This window comes from Elgaria multicarinata, chromosome 3, assembly GCF_023053635.1.
Source record: "Elgaria multicarinata webbii isolate HBS135686 ecotype San Diego chromosome 3, rElgMul1.1.pri, whole genome shotgun sequence".
Classification (NCBI taxonomy): Eukaryota; Metazoa; Chordata; class Lepidosauria; order Squamata; family Anguidae; genus Elgaria; species Elgaria multicarinata.
In genome coordinates, this window is record NC_086173.1 from 95247547 (window position 1) to 95274074 (window position 26528).

A 26528-nucleotide genomic window follows, 5' to 3' on the forward strand; every position below is an offset into this window, starting at 1 on the left:
GTTGTAAACCACTCTCAAGCAGCAATATTAACTGCGCTATCGTGGGCACATCTACTCAGGAAGTAACGTCCCATTGAATTCAATGGGACTTACTTCTAGGGGTACATAGGATTGCAGGGCTGTGGTACGCCCGTCTTTCAGACCGACCCTCAACTTGCAATATTCACACTCAACTACAATGCAAGGTTGTTGCAAACCACTCTCCATCTGATGTCCCAACGTGCAATGTTAACGCTAAACTACATTGCAGCACTTTCATAAGCGACTCACTCTCAGCTCTCCCAACTTACAATATGGAGATAGTGGACTGTAATGCCACTGAAATTTGCAGAAGTAATACTATTTAAAAAACCAAAAACATTTTAAAAGTTTAGATTTTTTTAATAACAATAACAATAATAACAACAACAATAATACCTTTACGTGAAATATCCTCTCTTTGCTGCCGCCTTATCTTTCGGAGGTGAGGGCTGCTGCCTACGAGTCCGGTACAGGCTTGGATTTCTCCGTTGACTCACTTCTGTCCCGGGGGTGGACATTTAAAAATGGTTCCTGCAATGTGAACTCGGAAATTCCATATGCAGATAATGAGATGCCGCACCCTCTTTTTCCTATCTCTGTGTTTTAGTCCTTGCATCCAGGTCCTTTTACCGAGTACTTCCGGTTCGCGCGGGGCCCTTGCTGCCGACTTCTGGTTCCCGGGACGATCGCTTGGGGTGAGATAGGGCTGCTCCTCTTTTCCTTTTGGCTCAGCTGATGCCTGATGGAGCTGCTGATATTGCAGTCCCTGGAGAGTGGGGGATCTCTCCCTTTTCTACCCCGATTCACGAAAGACCATTAACAAGCAGTGCGCTATATAACCTCCCCACCACAAGCACTACCACGCGTCTGCTGGTGGAAACCGTGGGTCCAGATCCAGCGAGGGCGCCTATAGCTTCAAGATTGAAGTGTTGTAAATACTTACTCATGAATTTAAGTCCTCTTGAATCCAGTGGGTTTCCTTTTAAATCAGCATGCATTGGATCGGGCTGTAATGGTTCAGACTGCAAAGATCTATGCAGGGGGCTGTTATTTTTTATTTTCAAGTTATACAGCACCTAGCATTTATACACTCCAAATAGAAAAGATGATGGGGAGCTTTATAGAAAGAAAATCATGCTTGGTGTGGTGTTCTTCCATCATTCCACTTGTATGAGGAGAAACACAGCAGTATCTAAACAAATACGATCTAACCAGCTCCCCAGAGTTTTAGACACAAGGCCTTCCTAGCCATAACTGGAGATACCAAAGACTGAACCTGGGAATTATTGCATGCAAAACATGTGCACTACCACTGACTTATGGACCCTTCTGAAAGGGAAAAGCTTCACTTGGCGGAGTTCTGCTGTCTGCACCCCTTAAATGTAAAGGACTCCGTGCATTTTCAGGCCTTCGCCAATCCCCATGTTTTAAAAGAAGATTGTGCTGAAATAAGGGACAGCCTCTTAATAGTGGGATTCTAAAATCTCTCGCTGCTTTGGAAAGCAGTCTCCTACCTGAGAGTGTCATATGCTTGTAGAATATCATGGGTATTGACTATTTTAAAAACCTTACTTTAGGCTGTTAGATTGGGTACTTGGTGCATAACATCCTGAAGCTAAGGTTACCCAAAATGTCTTAAGTCTTATGCAGAAAAAAAATCCTACAATTCCCAGCATTCCCCAGCCAGCAGTGCACCCTTAATCAAGTGGTGGTTGTGTGGAGAGCTGAGAATATTTTTCTCTGTAGCAACATACTGGAAATGTGAGAATAGATAAAGGCAGATACCATCCTTCTTCTAATTGGGGCTCTTGCATTCTGTCCAGCCTATATTGGACTGAATAAAAACCCTATTAGCTATTCAGACAATCAAGGACTGAGGCAATTTGCTAGACTGAGGTACTTTACTTGGTGTGGCCTGTGTTGATTTGATGTGCAGATAAGTCTCCACCACTCCACTTTATTACAGCTCAGTTTATCATGTGCTATGTTAAGCTTCTTTTCTGTAGTTGTATTGCCAACAGACTTAATTGGACCTTTCAAATAAAGTTTAAAATGATTGGCTGCTTTTCATATATTTGTGTCTACAGCGGGAAAATATGAAGTGATTGTAATGTTGACAGATGGCTTTATTATTCTTGCTCAGAGTTAAAATAAAATAATTCCTTTTCAGGTTGGTCATGGTTATATGCCATTCTGTATACTGAAAGCTTACTGTGGCAACTAGTTAAGGCAACACACTGCTTTTGAGACTTGCTGTGATCATTTTATGAGGCTGCATTACTTTTGCCAGGCACGGTTCACATAGTGGCTGATCTGTGCATGAGCAAATGTCCCACTGAAATTGAAGTTAATTACTTAGGGTGAAATCCCATGCACATTTAGACAGAAATAAGTCCTTCAACTCCCAGCATGGGATTGTTCCTTAAGTGAACTATGTTACTGCTTTCTCTAACTACTTCTCGTTTCCTTTGTGCTTTAAAGTCCTCTATGGCCATATTCACCTATCCAGGAGTAAGTTCTATTAAACTCAATGGAGCTTATATCTGAGAAGACCTGTATAGGATTGCAGTGTGCAATATCTTTGAAATGTAGAAATGATCACAGATATGGTTTAATGGATTCTTCACAGTGCAATATTTATTTGTTTACAGAGAAGTAAGCCCCATTGAGTTCCCAATGCAACTTACACTCATGTAAGTGTGATAAGATTGCTGTACAATTTAGACTACTTTTCCAACTAGATCTGGAAAAAAGTTAGATTTCTGGAATTGTCTGACAATTGTTTCTTGTTTCCCCATAGGTTTATTTTGAACATATGTTACAAGTATGGCTGTCTCTCTTATTATAAAATGGGGTGGGCAGGAATTTTTGATAACCACCTTGTCAGAAGAAGACACAGTTTTGGATCTCAAGCAGTCTCTCAAAGGACTTACTGGAGTGCTACCAGAGCGCCAAAAGCTTCTTGGACTTAAAGTGAAAGGTAATCTTTTTCTCCATGTGTTCCATTGTTGCTGAGACAGAGGTGGTTGTTAGGTTGGTTAAGAGATAGATACAAAGCAAACCCATGCCCTTTGGTACTAAATTAATCTGAAATAAGTCCACCTCCAGGTTTTACCTGAGCCCTAGGGCTGTGTGAGTGGGCTTCAGATGTGTGCTTTACCCCCTCCTTTTTCTTTCTAGAATGTTCCATTGCTTTTTTAACGTTCATTTACAAAGCAAGAAGCTAATCTGTAAAGTGATCATATGTGTGCACTGCTTAATAACTCTGCTTGGTCCCCTAGTGCAGCAATTATTGCAAGAATTCCAACAGATACTAAGTTGACCTACAATAAATTAATTAGCTGATCCCTGCTTTATGTTACTTGGAAGTTCACAAGGTTAAGCGAACTTTGTACCCAACCCTGTACATGTTAACACAGAAGTAAATATTGTTGTATTCAATGAAGCTTACTTCATCCAAAGCAAGTTTAGCATTATATTTTAAAACAACCTACTAATGCATACTCATCACTCACCCTGGTTTACATCAATTAAAATCAGCATAAAACAACATCAACAAAATACAGGAGAGGCATGTAGAACAAATAAAAACATTATGATGGAATAAAAATGTCCAGCTGAAGATGGTTAAAGGAGGGGCCCCCCTGAGCCTTCTGGAACAAAATGTTATAAAGTTTGACTGAGGCCTCTGAGAAATTCCTATATCTAGGATTGGAGCCTTAGATATCTTTTTTGTGAGGAACTCTGCTACATGGCACACAGTTTCTAAAATGAAGAGTAATTAAAAACAAACAAACAGGCTGTGTTTGAACAGCATGGTAAGCCTGGATTCTGTGGAATTCTGGCTTACTATGAAAAGAGCTGCATGCTGGGGTATGCAGCCTGTTTGCTCCTCCTTGATCTCGACCCGCTAGTGCGAGTGACTAAACGAACCAAATCCCAAACAATTCAGGATTTTTAATCAAAGGGCAAATTCTGGGTTATGGTCCTGCCTTGTAAAGAGCACAACAAGCCAGGATCCCAGGTTTAGATGACATGCTAAACAAACAATTTCTGTTTTGCTTAGCCGCTTGCACTAGCTAGCAGGTGGAGCCAAGAGCAGGATGGGGAATGGGTTACATGTCATAGCTTACTGTTCCTTGTGAATGTAGTCAGAGCATAAGTTGGTATGAGGCACAGTCATTCAAAGGAGAAAAGTTTAAAAGAGTCCAATGGCCCTTGTGTACGCTTTCACAGCTCTTTTGATGATGGCTAAAGTTACGAGTCATTCTAATCTGGAGGAAAGAAAGAAATCTTTCCTGGATATCCAATAGCTTCACAGAAACAAAATAAAAAACTAAAAAACCAAGCTGTGTCAGGGAGATAGATAATTAACAGGGATTCTTCCTTTCTTTACAATATTTATAGGGCCACACCCTCACAAAGTGGTGTACAAAGGAGAGATGAGGTGATACATAGGGTCGGATCCAACAGTCAGACAAGCAGATGACTGTTCATGCACCAGGATCTCTCCATCCTTTCCTCCCCTCTGCAAATCTGCTCAGGAGGGGCCCCAACTCTCCAGAGCAGATCTGGGGGGCTTGTGGGGGACTGCAGTGGAGGAATGGAAAGTGTTCTGCCAGTGTTTTTTGATACATCAGAGTTGTAGTTGACAGTACTTTGGGATTGAATAATCCTTAATGTGTCAGTGTTGAAAAAAATCCCATGCAGGGCATGTGAAAGGAGTGGGGGTGGGGAACTGCAGAGGCAATGGCTCATTTTCACTGAGGAAGTTATCATTTGTTTATATTGCAGGCAAGCCAGCAGAGAATAATGTTAAACTTGGATCGCTAAAATTGAAACCAAATACTAAAATCATGATGATGGGGACTCGTGAAGAAAGCTTGGTAAATGTTTTTGTTCTATTAAAACACAGACACCAATTTCCAATGGTTGCAGAAAAAAACAACCCAATTATAATAAGGCTATCAAAATACAAATGTGTGTAAAGGTGTACTCCCATGAATGGTTAGACAGAAAGAAGGCCTGCAACGTCCAACATTCACCAGGACGCTGGGAGCTGGAGGTTTTTTTCTACCTAAAAATGCATATGATTGCACCCACAATGCCTTAAGAGCCTGCTTTTCTATGTATAAATGAGAACTTGCAGTGGCATGCATTTGCACACGAGATTTTTATTGTCAAAATGTTCAAGAGGCAAGCTTCCTGTATGTGGTGTGAATTAAGGTGTCCTGTTTGTTTTCCATTCTATTTCAGTTATTGGTCTGCTGTATCTGATGAGCTGTTGTCAGCCTTTAAAATATTTAAATACTGCCATATTCTAAGTGGCTTATAATAACAAAAACAGGCTTTTGGTTGACAATATTGATTTCAGTATTGTTTTCTGTGTTTAGGTTATTACATTGTTTGTGTTATTATAAGCCACTTGGAATATGGCAGCATGTAAATATTTCAGTAAATAAGAGTGCCTTCCACTTTAAACACAGCCCCCAATCGTCCAAGTGGGCATCTAAATGGCAGATGCGTTTCAATGTAAGCAAGTGTGAAGTGATGCACATTTGGATAAAAAAAACCCAACTTCAAGGATAACTTGATATTTATTTATTTTATTTATTAATTACATTTTTATACCGCCCAATAGCTGGAGCTCTCTGGGAGGTTCACAAAAATTAAAAACATTCAAAGTATAAAACAACAGTATAAAACCATAATATAAAATACAATATGAAAGCTCCTTGATAGGAACTGAGCTGGTGGTGACTGACCAAGAAAGAGATTTTGGGGTGGTGGTGGACAGCTCGATGAAAATGTCAACCTAGTGTGCAGCCGCTGTAAAGAAGGCAAACTCCATGCTAGGCATTATAAGAAAAGGAATTGAGAATAAAACAGCAGTATCATACTGCCTTTTTACAAATCTATGATAAAACCACACTTAAAATACTGTGTACAGTTTTGGTCACCACACCTAAAAAAAAGATACTGTAGAGCCTGAAAAAGTGAGAAAAGGGCAAGTAAAATTATCAAGGGATTGGAGCATCTCCCCTATAAGGGAAGGTTATAACAGGTGGGATTGTTCAGCTTGGAAAAAAGGAGGCTGAAGGGAGACATGGTAGAGGTGTACAAAATTATGCGTTGTGTGGAGAATGTCGATAGGGAGACATTTTTCTCCCTCTCCCATAATACTAGAACCCGGATTCATCCCATGAAGCTGATTGGTGGGAGATTCAGGGAAGATAAAAGGAAGTACTTCTTCACGCAGCACATAGTTAAACTGGAATTCACTACCACAAGATGTGATGACCACCAATTTGGATGGCTTTAAAAGAGGTTGGATAAATTCCTGGAAGAAAAGGCTATCAATAGCTACTAGTCTGGATGTCTAAGTGCAGCCTTCGGTATCAGAGGCAGTAAGCCTGTATACACTAGTTGCTGGGGAACATGGGGGGCAGGGTGCTGTTGCACTCATGTCCTGCTTGTGGGTTCCTGGTCAACTCCTGGTTGGCCACTGGGCTCTTCTTATGTTCTTAATCATGCAAGCCCTTCTCCATCTCTTTCCAAATTCATATCTCATTTTCTAAAGGTTATGATGCCATATTTACAATGCACACTACTTAAAATATTGCAGAAGTGCAAACACATGTCTCTTCTCATACTGTTCCATTCATGGGATCCCCCTCTCCCTAACCTAAAAATTCCCTCCTGTTATTATTAACAGCTTCAATGCAATACGAACTTTACTTCCCCCATCCTTTCTTCCTTGTTCTCTTCCATCCCTTTTTGGTTTATTTATTTATTTATTACATTTCTATACTGCCCAATAACCAGGGCTCTCTGGGCGGTTCACAAAAATTAAAACCATTCAAAGTATAAAACAACAGTATAAAACCATAATATAAACCCGGGTTTTATCCACCTCCTTAGTTTATATCATCCTCTACTTAAAGAGTATAGGTTTCATGTTAATAAAAACAACCATTAAAAGCAAAAATTGGATAAATAAATAATTCCATAAAAATACATAAAATGAAATACTCATGTCCCAGTTCCTTTACCCCAGCCTTCCCCGATCTGTTGCTTTCCTGACATTTTTTGGGGGGATGAGCAGCATTTCTGACCATCGGCCATGCTGGATGGGGGCAATGGGAATTGGAGTTCCAAATATTTGCAGGGCACCAGATTAGGGAAGGCTGCTTTAGCCCATGGAGTACATCACCTCAGAGCAATGAATTTTCTTCTCCATTCCTCTCGCAAAACAGCAAAAAACCATGGTTTTCAAAACTCTCCATCTTTCCCTCTACCTTTGCCTTTATTTTTTTGGTTTCTCTGTATAAGTGATTTTGCTCTTCTTGATTTTTTTATGTCGGCAATCAACATTATCACTTATCCATTTCTTTTTTTGTTCAATTTATATTCTTCTCTTTAAAAGAATCCAAACCTCTACTTTGCGCAGTGTGATGAAGAATGGTAAATCAGTATTCTGGTGAATCCTGGGTTACTATGAATGAGCAGTGTGCTGGTATGTGCGTCCCATTTGCTCCCTACGATTCCTCCTGCTAACATAAGCAGCTAAACAAATCCGAAATACTTTTCATAGCCTGCCATCTGAACCTAGGATCCTGGCTGATTGTGCCCTTTATAAGCCAGGATCGTAACAGGATCATGAAAAACATGGTGGCCAGATCGATAACAGGTACAAGAAGGTCTGAACATATAGGATCAACTTTGGCCCTCTTGTACTGGCTGCCTGTATGTTTCTGGGCCTGATTCATGGTGCTGGTATTAACCGATAAAGCCTTTGCATGGCCTGGGACTGCATTACCAGATGGTTCGCCTCTCTAGACATGAACCTAACCGTATACTTCCAAGGGAGGCTTGGAAGACGACAAGGGAGAGGGTCTTTTTGGTGGTGACCATTATATTTTTGTCCAACAAATTCCTGAGGAAAAGCATGTTTGTTTCCATGCTAACTTAATTTCTTTTTATGTTTATTCTAGGAAGACATCCTTGGACCACCCCCTGATAACGAAGATGTAGTCAATGATTTTGATATTGAAGAGGAAGTTGTTGAGGTAGAGAATAGGTGAGTTCTTGCTGCATTGAGAAATAACTGTGAGACTAATAAAGGTGCAACAGCCACTTGACGTTTATATTGTTTGGGTTTAGGGAGGAGAATCTGCTAAAAATCTCCCGCAGAGTTAAAGAATACAAAGTGGAAATATTGAATCCTCCACGAGAAGGGAAGAAATTGTTGGTCTTGGATGTTGATTACACGCTGTTTGGTAAGTGATGTGCTTTATGTCTAAAACATTACTCATTACTGTATGCTCTGTTTGTTTGTGTTTAATATATTTATATCGCACCTTTTGTGTAAACCCTCACAAGACAGCTTACAACAATTAATAAATACAATATATCAGACAATAAAAGTACTAAAACAGACCAGTAAATTAACAATTAAAACAGCAGCAGCTGAAACATGAAGCCAGCTTAAAGCCATCAATAAAAAGCGAAGTGGACCAAAAATATTGAAAAAATATGCTTAAAAGCCACCAGTGAATTGGGCCAGGAAATCCCAAAAATGTGGGGCTGGAACTACGGCTAAAAAAGGCCTGACCTGACCCTCTAGTATATCTCAATCTGAAGGCTCTTGGTGGCTGGCCAGAGAGAAAGACACCTGAGGCTGATCCTAGGGTAACATGAGTGCAGGTTGTTCTTTAGGAAACTTGGTTCCATTTAGGACTTTAAAGGTCAGAAACAAAACTTTAAATTGAGCCCAAAAATGAATAGGCAACCAATGCAATTGGTATAGAATTGGTGTAACGTGGTCCAAATATCCACTTCTTTTGACTTTTGGCCCTGGAAGTGGATTTGGAACTGCGTTTCATTGTAGCTGTCATTCTGGGGCCTTGCCCTTGTAACACGAAAGTAAAACAACACTGTTTATGATAACAAGTCTTTGATGCAAAAAGATATCAAAGCTCAAACTCATGCATTTGAAGGATTTAGATGACATAGGAGTAAATTTTCCTTAAAGGAAAAACAACTCACTCCGCCACAAGTAATACTTAAAAACTTAGAGTAAGACAAATTTCTCTTACAGAATGGATTGATCCCATATTAAGATTACATAAAAAATGAATAGCCTTTTTTTCACTTGCTCTGAAAGTGCCAGGGTGGTAGCTGTGTTGGTCTGTTGCAGAAAAAAACAGTCTTTGAGCACCTTACAAACATATTGTTTGTGAAATAAGCTTTTGTGGGTGCATCTGATGAACTGCACCATAAATCTTAGTCTTTAAAATACCACAAAACTCTATATGCTTTTTCTATTTTGAAAGTGTCTCCTGGCTTCTAGTGGGTCTCTGCTAGATGGGATGCATGGGTGTACAAGTTTTTAAGGTTGTGTCTTTGCTTATATTTCACATGTTACGTCAGTGTTTCTCACAGAAAACACCAATGTCCATGAAACAGTTACGATTGTCAAGTAAAGCATGCAGCTGTCTTGAGTTCTTGGACATGTCATGTAAGGAAATCTTGTTTCAGACTTCAGGTAACATGAATAGGAGCCTGATATTAATGGTTCAGTTCAGACATAACCGTGGTTCAGTTCAAACCATGCATTAAAATCTTGGTTAGTAAATTGAGATTAAACCACAGTTCCTTGTTTCAGAAGTAGCAGAGAACAGTAACTTGTCAACCAGGTTCTGAGTGCTGCGGATAGGAAGGGTGCGTGGGCCCAATGCTCATTCTCTGGTTTAGCGAGTTGAAAATGTTATATCCGAAAGGAAACACAGTTGTTGTTGTCTTGGGCTGTACAATGGAATTTTTTTAAATTATTTTTTAAAAATGAGATTGGCAGGATTAATCTGCAGATGAAGGGCATGACTCTTTGCAGATTTTTGGTCAAGCTAGGATGGGAAACCAGGTGCGCAAATAGGTTCTGTGCATACAGTTCTCCTTTCTCGTCTAACACCTGGAGCTGCATATCTGCAGCCCTTTTAAGAAGGTTAAAATTCTACCTGTTGAGGTGAGGGGGGAGGGGGCTGCATTCTTCCTTCCTGCGTTCTCTTCCTTGCCCATTATCTGGTGGGATTTTAACCTAAGTTCTCTGCACTAAGTCCTTTGGATTGGGGCGCAGGTCTATGCCAGAGTACAGGTAAAGGGAAAATGGTGTTGGCATTCAAAGAACGTTTTATGCCACTGAAATGAACTGGCTGATTTTCTTAGACCACAGGTCATGTGCAGAAACTGGCATTGAGCTGATGAGGCCATACCTTCACGAGTTCCTGACATCTGCCTATGAAGACTATGATATTGTAATTTGGTGTAAGTCACTTACTTTGCAACCTGAAAATGTTTCATCACAGTCCCATTTGCAAAATAGGAGTGTCCCTTGGGGTTGCTGAAGGCTGTTTGCATCTCTCGCACAGTGCTTGATGCTCCATCTTTTTGTTAACATTAAATATTTTGAGCCAGCTGTCTGTTCTCTTTTTGCAACCGAGGGAGGTGGTGTGATGAAGGAACATCCTCCATACAGCCGTGAGTTCTCTCTGGTGCAAGTACTCTGATCCAAAAAATCAGTTATGATTCCCTGTTAGCCATCAACACGGGCTGCAATTCAAAGAACTATTTTAGGTAGCCTAAGGCTTTGAGGATGCACAGTTTACTCTTTGACATTTTCCCTCTAAATGTCAGATCCCCTTGCTTGATTGCAAACTGCTTTTGAAAATTCCCCTCATTTACAAATGAGGTGTGCAATGGCGCTACCGTTATAGAAATGCAAATGTAAATCTCCATGAATATGTGGAGCTACTTGCATGGTTCTTTGGATCTTGGCCATGCGATTCAAAACTCTCTTAATATAAGTTACTGCACCTGTTTACTTGGCACTTCCCATTTGTTTATGTTCTTGTTTTACAGAACTAGATCTAATGTTGCCCCCTGCTCCTACTTGCATCAAAATGAATAGTTGAACAGAGCAATAATGTATTGCATATAAGCTATTATTTTTTTTAAAGAAACACCTCATTAATGAAGTGAGTAATATGTGCTTTCTGTTTCAATGTATTCAGAATAATTCATATTTAAAAATACCCCTAGAGGCATCCAGAATAAGCAGAAGTTCAGGTAACTAAGAATATAAGGACCTATAATAACATGGGATGGAGTTGGATTAGAGAGTTACTTACTGGACCAGTCCATACAGCTGTTGTGCTTGAACATATTAGATTACCTGTTTGTCACAAATAAGGACAGTGTACAGGGCTAAAACTAAAACCCCAGTTCTGATGATGGGGGCCTTACTGTATCTAAAAATAATCTGGAATGTATAGTTTGTGAATAATGATTAGCTTGTACACAGAATATCATGACTTAGAAGAAAAATATGATAGAGCAGCAATTCATCTAACTTTAAAAGTCTCTCTCTTCCTTTCAGCTGCTACTAATATGAAGTGGATTGAAGCTAAAATGAAAGTAAGCCCTGTGTAAATGTAGGCTTGTGTGTGTTTCGGTTTTCTAGAATTTAGGATATTCTCTGAATGGCCTGCTTCACAGAATTATGAATGCTTTTAATTACAATGCAAAACTCTGGCACTATTGGTTTGGTTCACCAATGCCATTAGCAGAGCTCTGCTCATGAGATGCTCCCACTGACAGAAGGGTGGGGAGTTGAATTTGGCCAAGTCTCTCTGCAGTCCCTTTTGCCCCCTGAAAATCTGCTTGAGGTTTGGGGGATCCCCTGGAAATGCATGGGAGGTCAGATTGGGGGCTGTAGGGGGAAGGCAAAAAGAAGGAACTGGCAAAGGTCGCCCCCACCCTGCTTCCACCAGCAAGAGCCTCTGTTGAATCAGAGTCCCTTCTATGAATAGAAGGAGCTCTTCCATTTGCAGAAAGGCTGCACAGGATCTATGTTAATCAGAGCAAGAGTTTCACCTTTGCTTTGGTTTGTGGGCCTACATGTGAATAGCAAATGTGCCTGCGATATGGAGGTCTACGTTAAAATTGAAATATCTTGCCAAAATTGCAGTGCATCTGTTCAGCCCAAATCATCAGGCATCTAGTAAACTGCTAAACTGGCAGAGGCCCAGCACCTGCTCCTGGAACACCACCATGTATTTCCCAAGTGGTTCCTTAGGCCTTCTCTACAGAGATGGTTCCCAGAGGGACGCTTCAGCATGGAACTGCAGGGTGGGTGGAAGGCAAAAGCAGGAATAAGAATCTCCTTTCCTCTGCTGTGCCCCTTTCTTCACCTGGATTTATTTCCCGCCACTTATATTGAGTGAATTCAGTGGGCCTTCATGTAATCTGTATGTAGTTTTCAGGAGCTCATCATTCAGTGAATTCCGCAACATTCCCTCTCCAGCAGGCCTGCACGTAGGCTGTGATGTACCAGTCACAGCCCACGAAGGGCTTAATAAACCACCTGTGTTTGCAACCTGTCTGGAACTGCAAGAATGGTGGGGTTGTTAAAGCGCTTTGCAAGCCACAGTACGTGGATCTGGGCTGTATGAGTCTTGATGGATTGCGAGTTATGAAGGTTTGCTGTGTGATGAGCCTTAGACACCATCGCTAAAAAGGATTGCTCTGCATTGTGCGTCACTTTCGCATGTGGTATGTATCCCCTGCCCCCACTGGACAATGGCTAGTGTGATGTTTCTAATCAAGTATAACATGTGAAAACACATAATCCAGTTAAGAAGATGGGAAGCTGCCATATACTGAGCCGAGAGTATCACGGTTCAATACATTATAGTTATGTAGTCACAGGAAATCCAGAGACTGATCTTAAGTATATTTTTAGAAGGCACCATAATGCTGGGGTTCTATTCAGCTGGTCAGTTTGTTTATGATTCTGTTGTGCATGCTGAGTGTTCTCTAGTTGTAAGCTCTTGAATGCAATGGGCGCAATTTGACCATCTGCTTGCGTATGATGAAGGCCTCTGTACATGCAAACAAGCCCTGAAGACTAGATATATGTTCCTCCTATTGTTGCATCCAACCCCCAGGACTTGCATGCAGTCAAAAACCAGCCCACGGCTTTGCAATAGGAGCCACGCCAACCTGGCTGCACAAGTTGTTCATGAATGGGATGGAGCCTTGGCCAGTTCATCCAGCTGGTGGAGTGGTTTGAGTGTCTTAAGCAAATCCCTGCCAGGTCCTATGTGTTTAATGGTCAGGGTGATGGGAAGGAAGCCGCCAGCCATAATAGCATGTTCTTGGCCTCCTAAGTCCTCTTGCAGCTTGATTCAGGGTGGCCCGGGCTTGCCAATAAACCTGCCTCCTTCCTTCCAACTCCCAAGGCTGGTCAGTTGAAATGACTCTGCTCTGGCTTGAGGAGCTAGTGTGTTGCTACAAACATGTATTACCCAGCTTCTATGCATACCTGAGCCAGTGTGGTGTAGTGGCTGAAGTGTTGGCCTGGGAGTCAGGAGATCTGGGTTCTAGTCCCCACTCGGCCATGGAAGGTCACTGGGTGACTTTGGGCCAGTCACAGACTCTCAGCCCAACTTATCTCCCAAGGTTGTTATTGTGAGAACGAAATGGAGAGGAGGATTATGTACGCCACCTTGGGTTTCTCGGAGGAAAGAAGGCGAGATATAAATTAATTAAATAAAATAACTGCTAAGTTTGTACCCAGTAATTTGTGATGAGCTACTGGGCCTAAAAACAGCATTTCATGATTAGAAAGCTTCACTATAATATGTCTGGAGAGCGCAGAGCAGAGCAGCCCTCCAGATGTTGTTGGACTGTAACTCCCATCACTCTTGGCCATGTTGGCTAGGGCTAATAAGAATTCCAGTACAACATCTGGAGGGCCACAAGTTGCCCACCCCCTGCCCTAGAGTTTTACTTTATAGAAACAAGTTTAAAACCAAAACCAACTCAAAGCTGTTTAGCTGTGGATTTCTGTGTGTGTTTGCGTGCGCACGCCTGTGTGATCTCCAAAATGGCTTGTTTCCCTTCAGCTTTCTCTTTCCAGAAGTGGCACCAGCTCCTTTGAACTCTTGAAGGCCCTTTTCCTAGAGTAATATTTTAATTTCTGGTGCTTTTTTGAGCTTGATTGCAATGTAAAGTGAACTGGGGAATAAAAACAAAAACGGCAGTGCCTTCTGTTAACTGTGATGGTTAACAGAAGGGCCAGCAGTTGAACAGCTTGCCTTGGTAACACTGCCACAGCTTGACCCCTCCTCTGGCCTCTTGATTTTCTTGCCAGGAGAACATGACCTCAAAAGGTGAGAGAGATTCCACCCCCACCTCTGTAAAATAGCGAATTTTAGGCTTGCAATTCGCATTGACTCCTAGCATCTTTGAAAGCAGCTTCTACCCCATCATAATAAGTCTCCTTGGAGAGTGGAATAGATATCTATTTTTAGCATGTCTCGGTTCCCTTTATCCTTTACTGCACTCAGTTTGACAAGTGCATTATACAAGGTTTGTAAATTACAGCTGTGAAATAGCCAATGCGCCCAAAATAATAATAACAACTGTTGTTTTTGCAATGCAGGAGCTGGGAGTGAGCACCAATGCAAACTACAAGATAACCTTCATGTTGGATAGTGCTGCCATGATAACTGTGCACACTCCAAGGCGAGGATTAATTGATGTATGAATATATATATATATATATACACACATATATTTCCTAGATGAGATTATTTTCTTTATTTTTAGACGTAGTAACATTTTTTTTTACAAACAACTGAACAGTGTAGTATTCAGGTCAAAAGGTTCTTAATGATCATCTGTTTGAACATCTTTCTTAGAAAGAGAAACCTCCAACTTTCAGCATCCTTTCTAAAAGTTCAGTGTATGCAGTCATTACACTAGGGAAAAGGGTAATCAGAGTGAGATGCCTGAGGTTCAACACTTCTAGATAACTTGAGTAAGCATGCCAAATCATCATCATCATCATCATATTATTATTATTATTATTATTATTATTATTATTGGATTTCTTAGTCACCATCCTCTTTAAAAAAGACTCAAGGCAACTTGATAAGATTAAACTATATAAATTTTAAACTGCTAAAAACAATTCCCACTAAATGATCCCAATCTCGTATGCTATGAGAGAAACACAGCTTGGATCGCTTACTTGAGTCACCCAGAGACAGTGACTGGGTTTGGATGATCAGCAATGGAAAACAATGCAGCGTTGGCTGTTTTCCCCACCCTACAACTCATGGCTTGCAGCAGGGAGTGTAGAATGGGTGAAAAGTTACTATGCCTATGCCAGGTTCAGATGACACAGCAATCCATGATGCAGCACAGGTAATCCTGGTCTTGTGACTGTCATGTGTGGGGGTGGGGGGAAAACAATTGACGCCATGTTGTAAGTCCCCGCTGATTATCCGCACCGGCTCACAGAGTCCATGTGTACCTCAGTAAGCTGTCTAGCTCCAGATGACTTAAGAAACCCACTCAAATGGTGCTTCTCTTTTAGCATTCTGACTAGGCACACTTTTTTGAGTGGCCTAGAACTCTTCCTTTTCAAGCACCTTCCTGCGATGACCTTGTTCCCCGCTTGTAGCATGCTGAGTATATTGCACAGGTTTGATCTTGGGTGGGCCGTGACCTTTCCTTTGAGGGAAAGAGCAGCTTAGCATATTTTGAGAGAGTTACAGATAGTCATTCTATAGATGTATCCAGAATTTGCTGAGACGCAGAGAGAAGGAAATCTTGCTGTTCCATATTGATGCTCCTCGAATAACAGCTATTTAAGTGTCTTTTTTCTCTTTTTAACATCGCTTTCATGAAATGTGAAACAACTGATTTTAATGCTTTAAAGCTGTTGCCCTTTTCTATAATAATTTAATGAATTCCTTTCATTTTGCAACACAAGATAATTCTGAATAGAAGCTAAAGTTGTCACTTGAAGCAAACCAAACAGGAAGCTTGAATTTGTCCCATCTCCTCCATAGGTCCAACTTGGCATCTAGCCAAGTTGTTCTCTTCGCTTCGGTTCCTTGTTTGTAAAATGGAAATATTACTTTGCAATTCTGTACCTGAGTAGTCAGATGCAAGTCCCACTGAATTCATTGGGGCTTACTCCTATATAAGTGTATAGGATTGCAGCTTTAATGGCCTACTTGGTATGACTATTTAAGGTAGGGGTGGGCAGGAGGAGGCCCGTGGGCTGCATGTAGCCCTGCTGACCCTCACTGAACACCCCCCCCAATTAAAATCAAATCAAATTGAACAAACAAAATGGTGGTCTGTTTGCAAGCTAAATTTGGCCATTTCTACTCCCCATAGCTGCCATGGAACGCTAAAAGGGTTAAATTTAGCTTACATAGGAGTAGTACTATGGAATGGTTTGCTGCTGAATTTTGGCTGCAAACATGCATTTTTAATCATCATCATCATCATGTAAACATTTTAACAGTGCAACCCATGGGATGGTAGTGAGGGTGGTCTGAAAAGTGCAAAATGGCTCCCAGACCTCCCACAGTTTATCCACCATTTAGGGCATGCATGAGAAAGATTGTCAAGAACTTTATACAGTACAATTAGAATTTAAATGGTTTACTCTGGTTTTGGGATACTGTTTTACTTGGGCTTTTCTCTTAACTTTGCTTCTGCAGGTAAAACCTCTGGGGGTAATATGGGGCAAATTTTCAGAGTTTTACAACAAGAAAAATACTATTATGTTTGACGACATTGGACGAAATTTTCTGATGAATCCACAAAATGGACTAAAGGTAACTTTTAGCGTTCTTGGAGCAATGCCAACTGTCTAAAGAAGGAAAACTATTATACTTAGAAATACCTGTTGTCTTAATATGGTGGGGCATATTAAGACATGATGGAGGCAATTCATGTTGAAGTACTTGGGCGAAACGAGTAAGCATGCATAAAATGTCGAAGCCACAGCATAATAATAGCATTTAGCATGATATGACATCTAAATTAGTGCTGTGCCGAAACCTGCCCCCTGTTTTTGGGAACTTTTCCTCTCCCTGCTAAAGAGGTATTGGTGGGGGGTTTTGTTTTGGTTTTGGGGGCTGTTGTTTTTTTGCCTCTTTAGGAGGGAGGGGGAGAATTTCAGAGAATTTTCTCTTTGGAGAGGGGTACAGGGTTTTCACATACCTTTTAAGTGTTCCCAGCTGTGGAGGGGTCTTTCTATTTTTTTAAAAAAAAATCCTTGCACTTGGAGAAGCTTGGCAGTTCTTCCTAAATGCCTATTGGAGACCATGTGACTATGACCTCACCCTCTCTATTCAGGAAGAACTCCTGGGCTCTTGCAAGTACTGGTGTGGTGTGTGTTTTTAAAACTTAAGAAGTAGGGAAAAAAACCTCAACAACTGTTTACACTTTTAAAAGTATGTGGAAATCCTGTCTCCTTCCTGAAGGAGAAAATTCTCTAAAATTCTCACTATCCCAGCCTCTTTTGCCAGAGGTTTCATTTCCCCCACCCCCCATGAAATGCTGAAAATGGGATAATACAATTTTTGGCACACCACTAGTCTAAAGTGTTCAGAGTGTTTCACAGTCATCTCGCTACTGGTACGCTGCTAGTATTATCCCCATATTACAAATAGGGTGGGTGGTTTACATAAAAGTTTGTCTAAGGCCATCCGGTGAGATGATGGCATAGTCAGGCTTTTAATCAGGGACTTCCTGGATTACAAGTCAGTCTCCTACAGCACAATCCTACACATGTCTTACTCAGAAGTAAGTCTTGTGGTGTTCAGTGGAAGCTACTTCCAGGTAAGTGGGCATAAGCTTGTAGCCTTAGCCACTATGGTACAGGAGCTCTCCTAGGTAGGATCTACACTACTGCTTTATAACGGTCTTGACAACTGTTGGGACCCATGACACTTTCCATATACCATTTTCAAACCTGTTATGTCCTGCTAGTTATGCTACTTGTGTTTTTAATGGCAGTTGTTTCCTCTTTTATGACATCAATGAACAGTTTAAAAGTGGCAGCAGAATATCGGTGCTTTTGCTGTAACGAAATTGCTGGTAGAGTCTTTCTGTTAGGAGATTTCTGTTAGAAGTATTACAGGCCAGGGGAGAAATGTGGTATGGCTGAAATGAAGGTACAGCCTGTACTGCTCCTGGAATGGATGTCAACAAAGTTATATATTAGTGTCTGTCTCTCCCCTTCCCCCCGCCATACATGTCAGGGCTTTGGGAAAGTGTCTAGCCTGGAAAAGACAGCTGGCTCTCAGGATGCCAGCGTTGCCCTCTGTAAAGCCTCTCTTGTTTGGAGCAATGGTGACAGAGGCGTGCAAATTGCTTTCAAAATGCTGCTCAACTGGATGGAGGCTGGATGCAGGGCAACGCCGGCAGAGCGCTATCATTGCCTCTTCCTGGGAAAACCGAGCCGGTGTGCTGCAGCTCAGACTTTATTGACGGCAAGACAAATTGGGAGTGACTGTTTATGAGAAATGTTGCTGTAGAAAGAATCGAGATCAGATGTTCTACCAGAGGCAACAGAATTTAATCATCCATTCCATGTGGGATTAACTTATTGTCCGCGAGCCTTTGATAAATGTGACAAGGTTTTATAAGCCTCTCAGAAGGACACCGTCACCGCTGGTGACTCTACTGCAACAAAGATCATGACAGTGGTCTCCCCAGTTTATTTTATGTGTTCTAGCAATTAAGTATGTACAGTGTGCTCTTATTTCCTCCATCAAGGAAAAGCTCAAGTCACAGATTTAGGGTTTTGGGGGTAGAGCAAAGCCTGCAGTAATGTACTCTGGTCAGGGTGGATTGATTTAAATTAAGGTGATTTAAATCAACAACAACAACAACAAAAACAGGTCAATTTAATCAATGATTTAAATCAAGTTTCCCACTGAAACATTCTGAACAATGGTGCAGATCTGACCACTAAGCCATGCTCATTTATAACTAACTAGAATATTATTTGCATTGTTTCATTCTTACATCAATTTAAAAAAATCTGTTTTAAATTTAAAAATCTGATTATTTAATTATTTATTGAATAGAACATCGGTTCACCTTATGCCAACTGCCCAGAGAGCTTCGGCTATGGGGTGGTATACAAATGCAATAAATAAATAAATTATCCTCCCTAAGTGGCAGAGCATGAATAGGAAAGGACACAATTCCCTGCTCTCTCAAGTTTAAAAGAGTCTTGGGTGGCAGTACTGAGCCTGGGCCTTGGGAGTCACTGACAGAGTACATGGTTACTTATAAACGTATAAAGCTGCCTATTGGTTCTTATATTCTCCAAGATCTCTGTCTGTGGTCTCAGCCTGTAACTAAGCTTAAGTGTGTGTAACTAAAATGATTGTATATTCCTCCCCTCAGGGGTTCTCAACCTTTTTGGGCAAGTGGGCACATTTGAAAATTTGTGTGTGTATTGTGGGTGCTCTCACAAAATGGCTACCATGGAGGTGTTTGCCCATTCACAAAATGTCTGCCACCCACAAAATACCCGTTTCCCAGAAGGAAAACTGGTGAGGCTAAAAAAAAAGTAATATGCACAAGAACAAGTAGAAGACAGAGGCAGGGTCTTGAGCTCCAAAACACCTCTTTTGAACCCACAGTTTTCTGCTCCAACACATCCATTTAATGGAGGGCAAATTGATGAGGCTTAAAAGCAAGTAACTTGGCCAAGAAACTGGGCCTGTTCAGATGATGCTTCAGGCTCTGTAGTTAGCGAAAATGTGGTTTTCTGGGGTTAGGACTAATCACAAGCTGTGCTGTCACACACAACACTTTAAGCCATGGTTAGAGCCACTACGCCTGCTGCAGATGGTCCGACTGTAGTTAGTGAGTGAGCAGATTTTAGCAAAATGCATCACACAAGATACCTTAAACCCTGGTGCTTAACCTAAAGCCTTAACCAGCAGGGTTTAAGGTGTCTTCTGAACAGGCCCATTGAGTACAAGGCAGAGGTGAGGTTTGGCACTCAAATGCTAATTCATACATTTTCTTCCACAAAACACAACAACATATCCATTTCGTAAAAGGCAAACTAGTGGTGACAGAACACTGCCCCCCCCCCATGCAAAACATTCCACCCGCCCACACAAAACCAAAGGACTCTTCAAAGAAACACAGCTTTGGTTAGTTATCAACTCTTCAAAGCATACCAAACGTTTGTTAGTGTGAGTTCAGCAGTAAGAATCCTACAACATTTTAGCTTAGCAGCCAAGGAAATGCAATAAATAAATAAATAAATCAGAGTATTGTTGCTCTTGGGATCAGATGCTGTGCTACCACACATGCTATTAGTAGTGACTGTAATTTATTAAAAACACTCAGCAACAACTGATTCTTTGCATATGTTTCAACAGCTTGGTCCTTTAAGCTGCAGCACGGATATGGGTAGTATGTAGGGAAAGGACAAAGGTCCTTTGCACAGGCGCCTTTCGACTTTTTGAGCCTACAAGAATGGTTAGAGGCCACTGCAGACCTCTGCAAGGAAGGAAGGATGGAGCCTGCCTAGACTAAGGATGGAGCCAATGACCAGCTGAAATGGAGTGATAGGATCAGGTTCTTAGACAGAAAAGCTTACAATATTACGTATTGAAAAAAATGCTAACCTGTTACCTTTGGTATGTTATCCTTTAAAATATAATTTACACCTGGTTTCTTTTCTGAACAGATAAAACCCTTCATGAAAGCACATTTAAACAGAGATAAAGACAAGGAGCTTTTAAAACTTACTCAGTATCTCAAGGAAATAGCAAAATTAGATGACTTTTTGGAGCTGAACCACAAACACTGGGAAAGGTAAGGATTCAACACTGCTCTTGCCTGGTATTGTATCCCAGTCGTGTTAGTCTGCCCTGCTTACTGGACTAATCAAAATGGAAATAAGTACCATCCATCGAGGTAGGGAGATGTGCACCTGATGCAAAAAAGTGTTAGGAGGGTTGCATCTTCGGCCTTGAGGTGAAGATGCACTTGCAAAGGGTTTTTAAAGTGCCAATTTGATTTATTTTACCTTTTTCATATGCAAATATTTGGGGAAGCAAACAAAAAGCAATAGCCCTATTCAGGAATTCTGAAAGTGTATCTATGTGGGGGGTGTACGCCTTGTCCCACTTCTGTTCCAACCTTTCCAGCATTGGGAATATGTTGAGTTGAACACAGTTATGCCCCTTCCTGTGACTGGGAGCCTCACGTGATCCTCACTGAAGCAGCGCACAGCCAAGATGCGTTTACAATTCCTCTTTTGTCCTCCTTCAGGGCAAGAAGGCTGCAGTGGAGAGAACAGGGTCAGGGTAAACAGTGCTGCAGACCCTCCATGCATAGGCTTTCGGAACGCTTTGCCCTTTTTGTGGGCCACTGTGCAACGGCGCCTTCACAGATACACTTGCGGAATGCCTGCATAGGGCTAATGCCTTAACGGGGTGGGAACGCCATAAAGCTGCAGTACCCAGTGTGCCTGGTACCTGGGCTTCCCCAGCGACATATACAATTGGAGTAGCCCCAGTGACCTTGGTGGAATCTGATATCCTCAGTGGTGTCTGCTGTCGTTTTTGCTGACTTAGGCAAAAGAAATCTGCTCTTCTCAAGATTCTGCTAACTGTGCGCTGTACGTGGCTTGGCAGGCTTAACTTGGTACTTGAGATTTAACTGCAGTTGACTCCAGGGAAAACTGCATCCCAAGCATTTTAGCTTAGCAGTCAAGGAGCTGCCGTTAAGTCGTCTTCCTTGAGTGTTGGAGTGCTGCCTCCCCTTCTTCCTATTTCTGGTGTGCTTCCAGTCTTTGCACCACCATAGGACTACTATTTCCCTGCCTCTTGCGATTTTGAGAGATTGGGTGATGAGGTTTCTGATTAATTCTCCGCGGTTTCCTATACATGCAAGAGTTGTATTGTGAACTAGCTCTTCATTTTTTCTTAGTGGAATGTGCAGCTTTGGTACTTGGTGCCTGGTATGAATTAATAGATGAGCCACTAACGAGTCTGAAACGAGTCTGAAACCAGCATCAGGTTGTGGCTTGAAAGACACCTATGTTGATGGCAAGGCATCGATCCTTTGAATCCTACAAACATCCTAATATTGCTTAATCCAGATTTATGCCTGGTTCCCACTCTACCCTAAATGTGCTCAGCAGTAGGGCTCACTTGAGACTCTACTATGAAATTCTGTATTTGGTTTGTTTGATGCTTAGAGACAGAAATGTGTTATTGGTTAGCAGACATTAAAGGTGTAACCAGGATCACCAGCTAGCAGTATATTGGCTGAAACCTGCCCTGCAAAGCAATATTATCTGTGTTCGGTAGCCCTAACAATTTTTTTTATCGAACTGTAGTTAAAAAAAGAAGAAGTTTGCATACAGTTTGACTCCACTGTTTTGAAAAATAGCGAGTGTAGTTGAATATCCATATTAATGTTACAGCTCTTCTGTATCATGGTCTGCTGAAGTAACTGGTAACTTCTGATACTTTCAAATGCTCAGAAATCATGTGTGGCGCCCTAGACATTAAACAACGTGGACATGGTTTAGAAATATTATTAGGAACCCTCTTTTTGAAACTGAAGTGTCAAGCGGATCGCTGCAGCTATAAATCCCAGGATGCAATATGGTTCTGGCATCTTATTTTCAGCTGTATAGCATATGGGCTAGAACAGTGTTTATTTAATTCTTTCGATAATATATATCAGATTCCTTAACTGTGGTGCCTATCATAAGAAGAGCTCTGCTGGATCAAACCAAGGTCCATCTAGTCCAGTATTCTGTTCACACATTGGCCAACCAGTTACATCCCACAAGCACCCTCCTGCTCACATTCTCTAGCAACTGGCATACCGAAGCGCACTGCCTCTGATACTGAAGTAGCATATAGCCATTAGGACTTGTTTATTCGTTCAGTCACTTCTGACTCTTCGCGACTTCATGGATCTTATACTCCATGAGTTTCTCTCTACAAAAGCTTGTGCCACAACAAATTTGTTTGTCTTTAAGGTGCCACAAGGTTCTTAGTTATTTTTACCACTGTATATGTTTCCAAAACTCTGTGGATTGTAAACGCACATTATTTCTGATTATGTGTAGCATATTAATGCAGAGTTACTATTCAATCATATTATAAATGTTCAATATTTGTTTTTGTTTTTCCTTTAGGTACCTTTCAAAGAAACAAGGACAGTAGCTTTCATTTGTGACATTGAAACCAAAGGAACATGGAGACCTTTTGACCTTTCCTTTTGTGTAAGCTAGAAAAAAGTAGTGCTGGACACTAACTTGACGACCAGATTGACTGCTTATACCTGGTCTTCCCTTTGGTTTGCTCTAGGTATTTCTGTCTGTCTCTCTCTTCTGAAGATCACCGCTAACAACAGAAAGGAAAACTGGTTGCTCTTTCTTTCATTTATCTCTGGTATTACCATTGAGAACAATGTCACTTTTACTGCCACTATAATATCCCCACATTTGTGAAGACTACCATGTTTTCAAAGGGGAAAAAGAGCAAATATTCAGACCAAAAAATAAAAATCCTCAAACCCAGAAGTTTACTACAGAGCTAGTTTTGGCATTTTCAGTTCTAGAAACAGTTTCCCATCCCTGTTATGGTATTTAAGTCTATGAACTATAAGCTGTCTAATTATGTATTAGTATGTCAAGTGTTCTTTTGTGCAAGACAGTTTTAAGGACGGAAAGCGCCACTGGAGGGCAAAGATGCCTTCATGTATAGATCTTGATGATAAAACTGTTATGAGAGGAGAGGAGGAGGAATTACGAAAAACAACAACCCACCCCAATATTTCTTAACGCTTGGTTAAAAAAACATTCCTTTCCTTTTTTAAAAAAAAGATATTTCCAACCAGAGGAAAGGTTTAAACCTGAAGAGAGCCAAGGATTAACTCCTTAAAGCATGAACATTTAGTTGTTCTGTTCTAGTGAAATCCTTCCAGGATACAAATGCTCTCTTGATGGCAATATTCCACCCCAGCTATTCTAAAGCATCACTTAACTTGGGCTGCTCCAACCTGCACTGTGGAAGTGTGATGTGTCCACTGTCTTGCATTGCTGACAGTCCCTCATCATGCCTGTCTTGTATTTGAAAGCAGACTGCTCCTTTCAAATTCAGATAGCATATATTGTTCTTAAGGACAGGTGTGCTACTTATAATAATAAAAATGCCTTTTCTTAAAAACTGTGTTCTGTCATTCTCAAACTTCATATAAACAAGTGTCATGCACTCGTTTTTGTCTGCAACGGAAGATACAGGATTTCTTAAGGATTATTAGTAGTCCACATTGCACACAACACTCCTAGTAGAATCTGAGTGGTCAAGCTGTTGCTGAATTGAAATCAGAAAATGGCAGAAACCTATCACAGACATGCGTCATGCTGGCAGTAGAAGAAAACCAACGGTTTGGCATTCGTGCTGTTGAGCAATGGTTCCAAGACTGATGCTCTTCAATCTGCTCCACAGAAATGGGGTGTACAGACCAAGGTAGCTTTGTGTATTCTTAAGTGAGCAAGTATTCTCCAACTTGAATTTAAAATTCACTGGTTACAACTGGGAAACCTTCTCTTCACTATATTAGTATCTTTTTAGTTTGACTCATTATTATTATTATTATTATTATTATTATTATTATTATTTATATAGCACCATCAGTGTACATGGTACATGGGTTTCATTAAACTGAGCACACTTAGGGGCTCCTTTTGTCTTGAGTTGAACATGGATCAGGTTCTGGATAAACACTTATGGGAATTTGGAAATGCACATCTAGATGTTCATGTTGGAGTTTTGAATGGTGTATTCCAACTGGATCAATAGATTGCAGTTTGTACCTGTGTATTAACATTTGAAGCTGCATTGTACTGAAAACATTAGCCCACTATGATAAACTTCTTCAACAGGTCATGGTTCTCCATGATTTCATGCCGAGGTCTTCGATCTTTCTGTCTAAAACATTTTAACTGGAGATACTAGGGGTTTAACTGGGGGATCTTGCAATGCAACACTTTTGTTCTACCACTGGGGGTAACTTTTCCATTGAGCTATGATTCTTCTCTGAAAAACATTTGCTGGTTGTGTACTGAGTACTAGGGGTGTGCACGGACCCCTCGCTCCGCTTCTCTTCCAGATCCGCGATTTGCGGATCGGCCCGCTCCGCCCCGCCCCCGCTCCGCCTATGTCCGCTCCACTCGGAGCACCTGCTTTGTAGTGAGAAAGCTCCAGGTTCAATTCCTAGCATCTCCAGATAAAGCTAGGAAAAAATCTTGCCTGAAACCCAGGAGAGCCGCTGTCAGTCAGTGTTGACAATACTGGTCTAGCTGGACCAATGATCTGACTCTGTAAAAGGCAGCTTCCTATGTACTGGCCTGCCTGCTGCTTGGAGCCTTCACCTCAGAGTTACTTCCTTTAATGTTGTCTCATATCTGCCTTTGAGCTGGGGGTGGCTTCAGTGCTCCCAGTTGCCCACCCCCTTTCCTGTCAATTTTCCTTAGCCAGCATTCTGTGCCTCCTCATCTTACCACTCTCTTAAATGAAGGCTGCTACTGCTTCTACTTAGAAAAAATGTCTGAACCTACAGCCAGAAGACTGTAGTGTGACCATGACCAGTATCACAGACAGATTTGAATCTCACAGCATTGGAGAGGTCCACACATTTAAACCACTATAGCAAGGGTAGGTAACCTGGCAACCTCCAGATGTTTTGGATGACAAATTATCAGCCCTAGCCAGCATTGCCAATGGTCAGGAATTATGAGAGATGTTGTCTAAAACATCTGGAGGCCCCTGAGTGGCATGTACCCCTGCATTATAGTGACCCTAAAGCCTTTTTGCCTTCCTCTGGAGCCTGTGTCTGGGTTGCCTTGAGTCACCTTGATTTACTCAGCTAACCAGGGTGATTAAGGAGGAATGGGAAGGATTCCAGCCACTATATCTGCGAGGATACAGCACAGGCAGAAAAGCCAACGTCAGTTGTACAATTATTCATAGTTTCTATCCTCTTTTACAGCTACTTGAAAAGCTGAATAAGGAGTTCTCAAGGTGTGTTTTATAGGACTATTCTATAAGCACTGCAGAAATTACTGGGAACAAATTTCCAGCATTTCTCAAAAGGCTTAAGAGAAGGAGGTAGCTGCAATGGGGTATCCCAATGAAATGGGGTAGTGACTATGTACAATGCAGAGGTAAGACTGGGCACCTGAACTATGTTGTGAATATACTCAGCAGATTTAGGATGGGGCAACTAGCATCTCTTCTAGCATGTATAAAAATGTTTGAGGCATTGAACCTAGTATCTTTTCTTACCCAAACTGAGTCACATTCTGGACTACTTTAGATTCAGAGGAGCAAATTCGCAATCATCCTGGTGCTTTGAATGCTTCAGCAATTCAGTAGGTAGGTTATGCCATGTATGAGCAGAGACCTGTGTGTGTGTATGTATATATAACAGATGTCTTGATTTCACATCAATGTGTGAGGCCTCTGCACATATGGTGAGGTCTGCTTTGTTCTTGGTTTACTCTGGTTGGTGGTTTGCTTCAGCCTTCTAGAGCTGGCCCAGATTACTTTCCTTTCGTTCAACTGTGTTTTTGCCAC

At 41.3% G+C, this 26528-nt stretch overlaps 1 protein-coding gene across 1 annotated transcript; it reads left to right on the plus strand.

Moving 5' to 3' along the window:
• The first annotated feature begins 668 nt into the window (after nt 1-668).
• On the plus strand, nt 669-24101 carry UBLCP1 (ubiquitin like domain containing CTD phosphatase 1). The gene is made up of 11 exons (XM_063120934.1): nt 669-716; nt 2822-3001; nt 4816-4907; nt 8016-8101; nt 8185-8300; nt 10246-10344; nt 11456-11493; nt 14525-14623; nt 16605-16721; nt 20612-20739; nt 23084-24101. The coding sequence occupies exons 2-11, from the start codon at nt 2848-2850 to the stop codon at nt 23109-23111; spliced, it is 957 nt and encodes a 318-aa protein (XP_062977004.1). The 5' UTR covers nt 669-716; nt 2822-2847; the 3' UTR covers nt 23112-24101.
• Nucleotides 24102-26528: the final 2427 nt, after the last annotated feature.

Coding starts and splice junctions, on each gene's coding strand:
- UBLCP1 (XM_063120934.1), top strand. CDS start 2,848: ATGGCTGTCTCTCTTATTATAAAATGGGGTGGGCAGGAATTTTTGATA. Junction 3,002..4,815: donor TCTTGGACTTAAAGTGAAAG/GTAATCTTTTTC, acceptor TTTATATTGCAG/GCAAGCCAGCAGAGAATAAT. Junction 4,908..8,015: donor GGACTCGTGAAGAAAGCTTG/GTAAATGTTTTT, acceptor TGTTTATTCTAG/GAAGACATCCTTGGACCACC.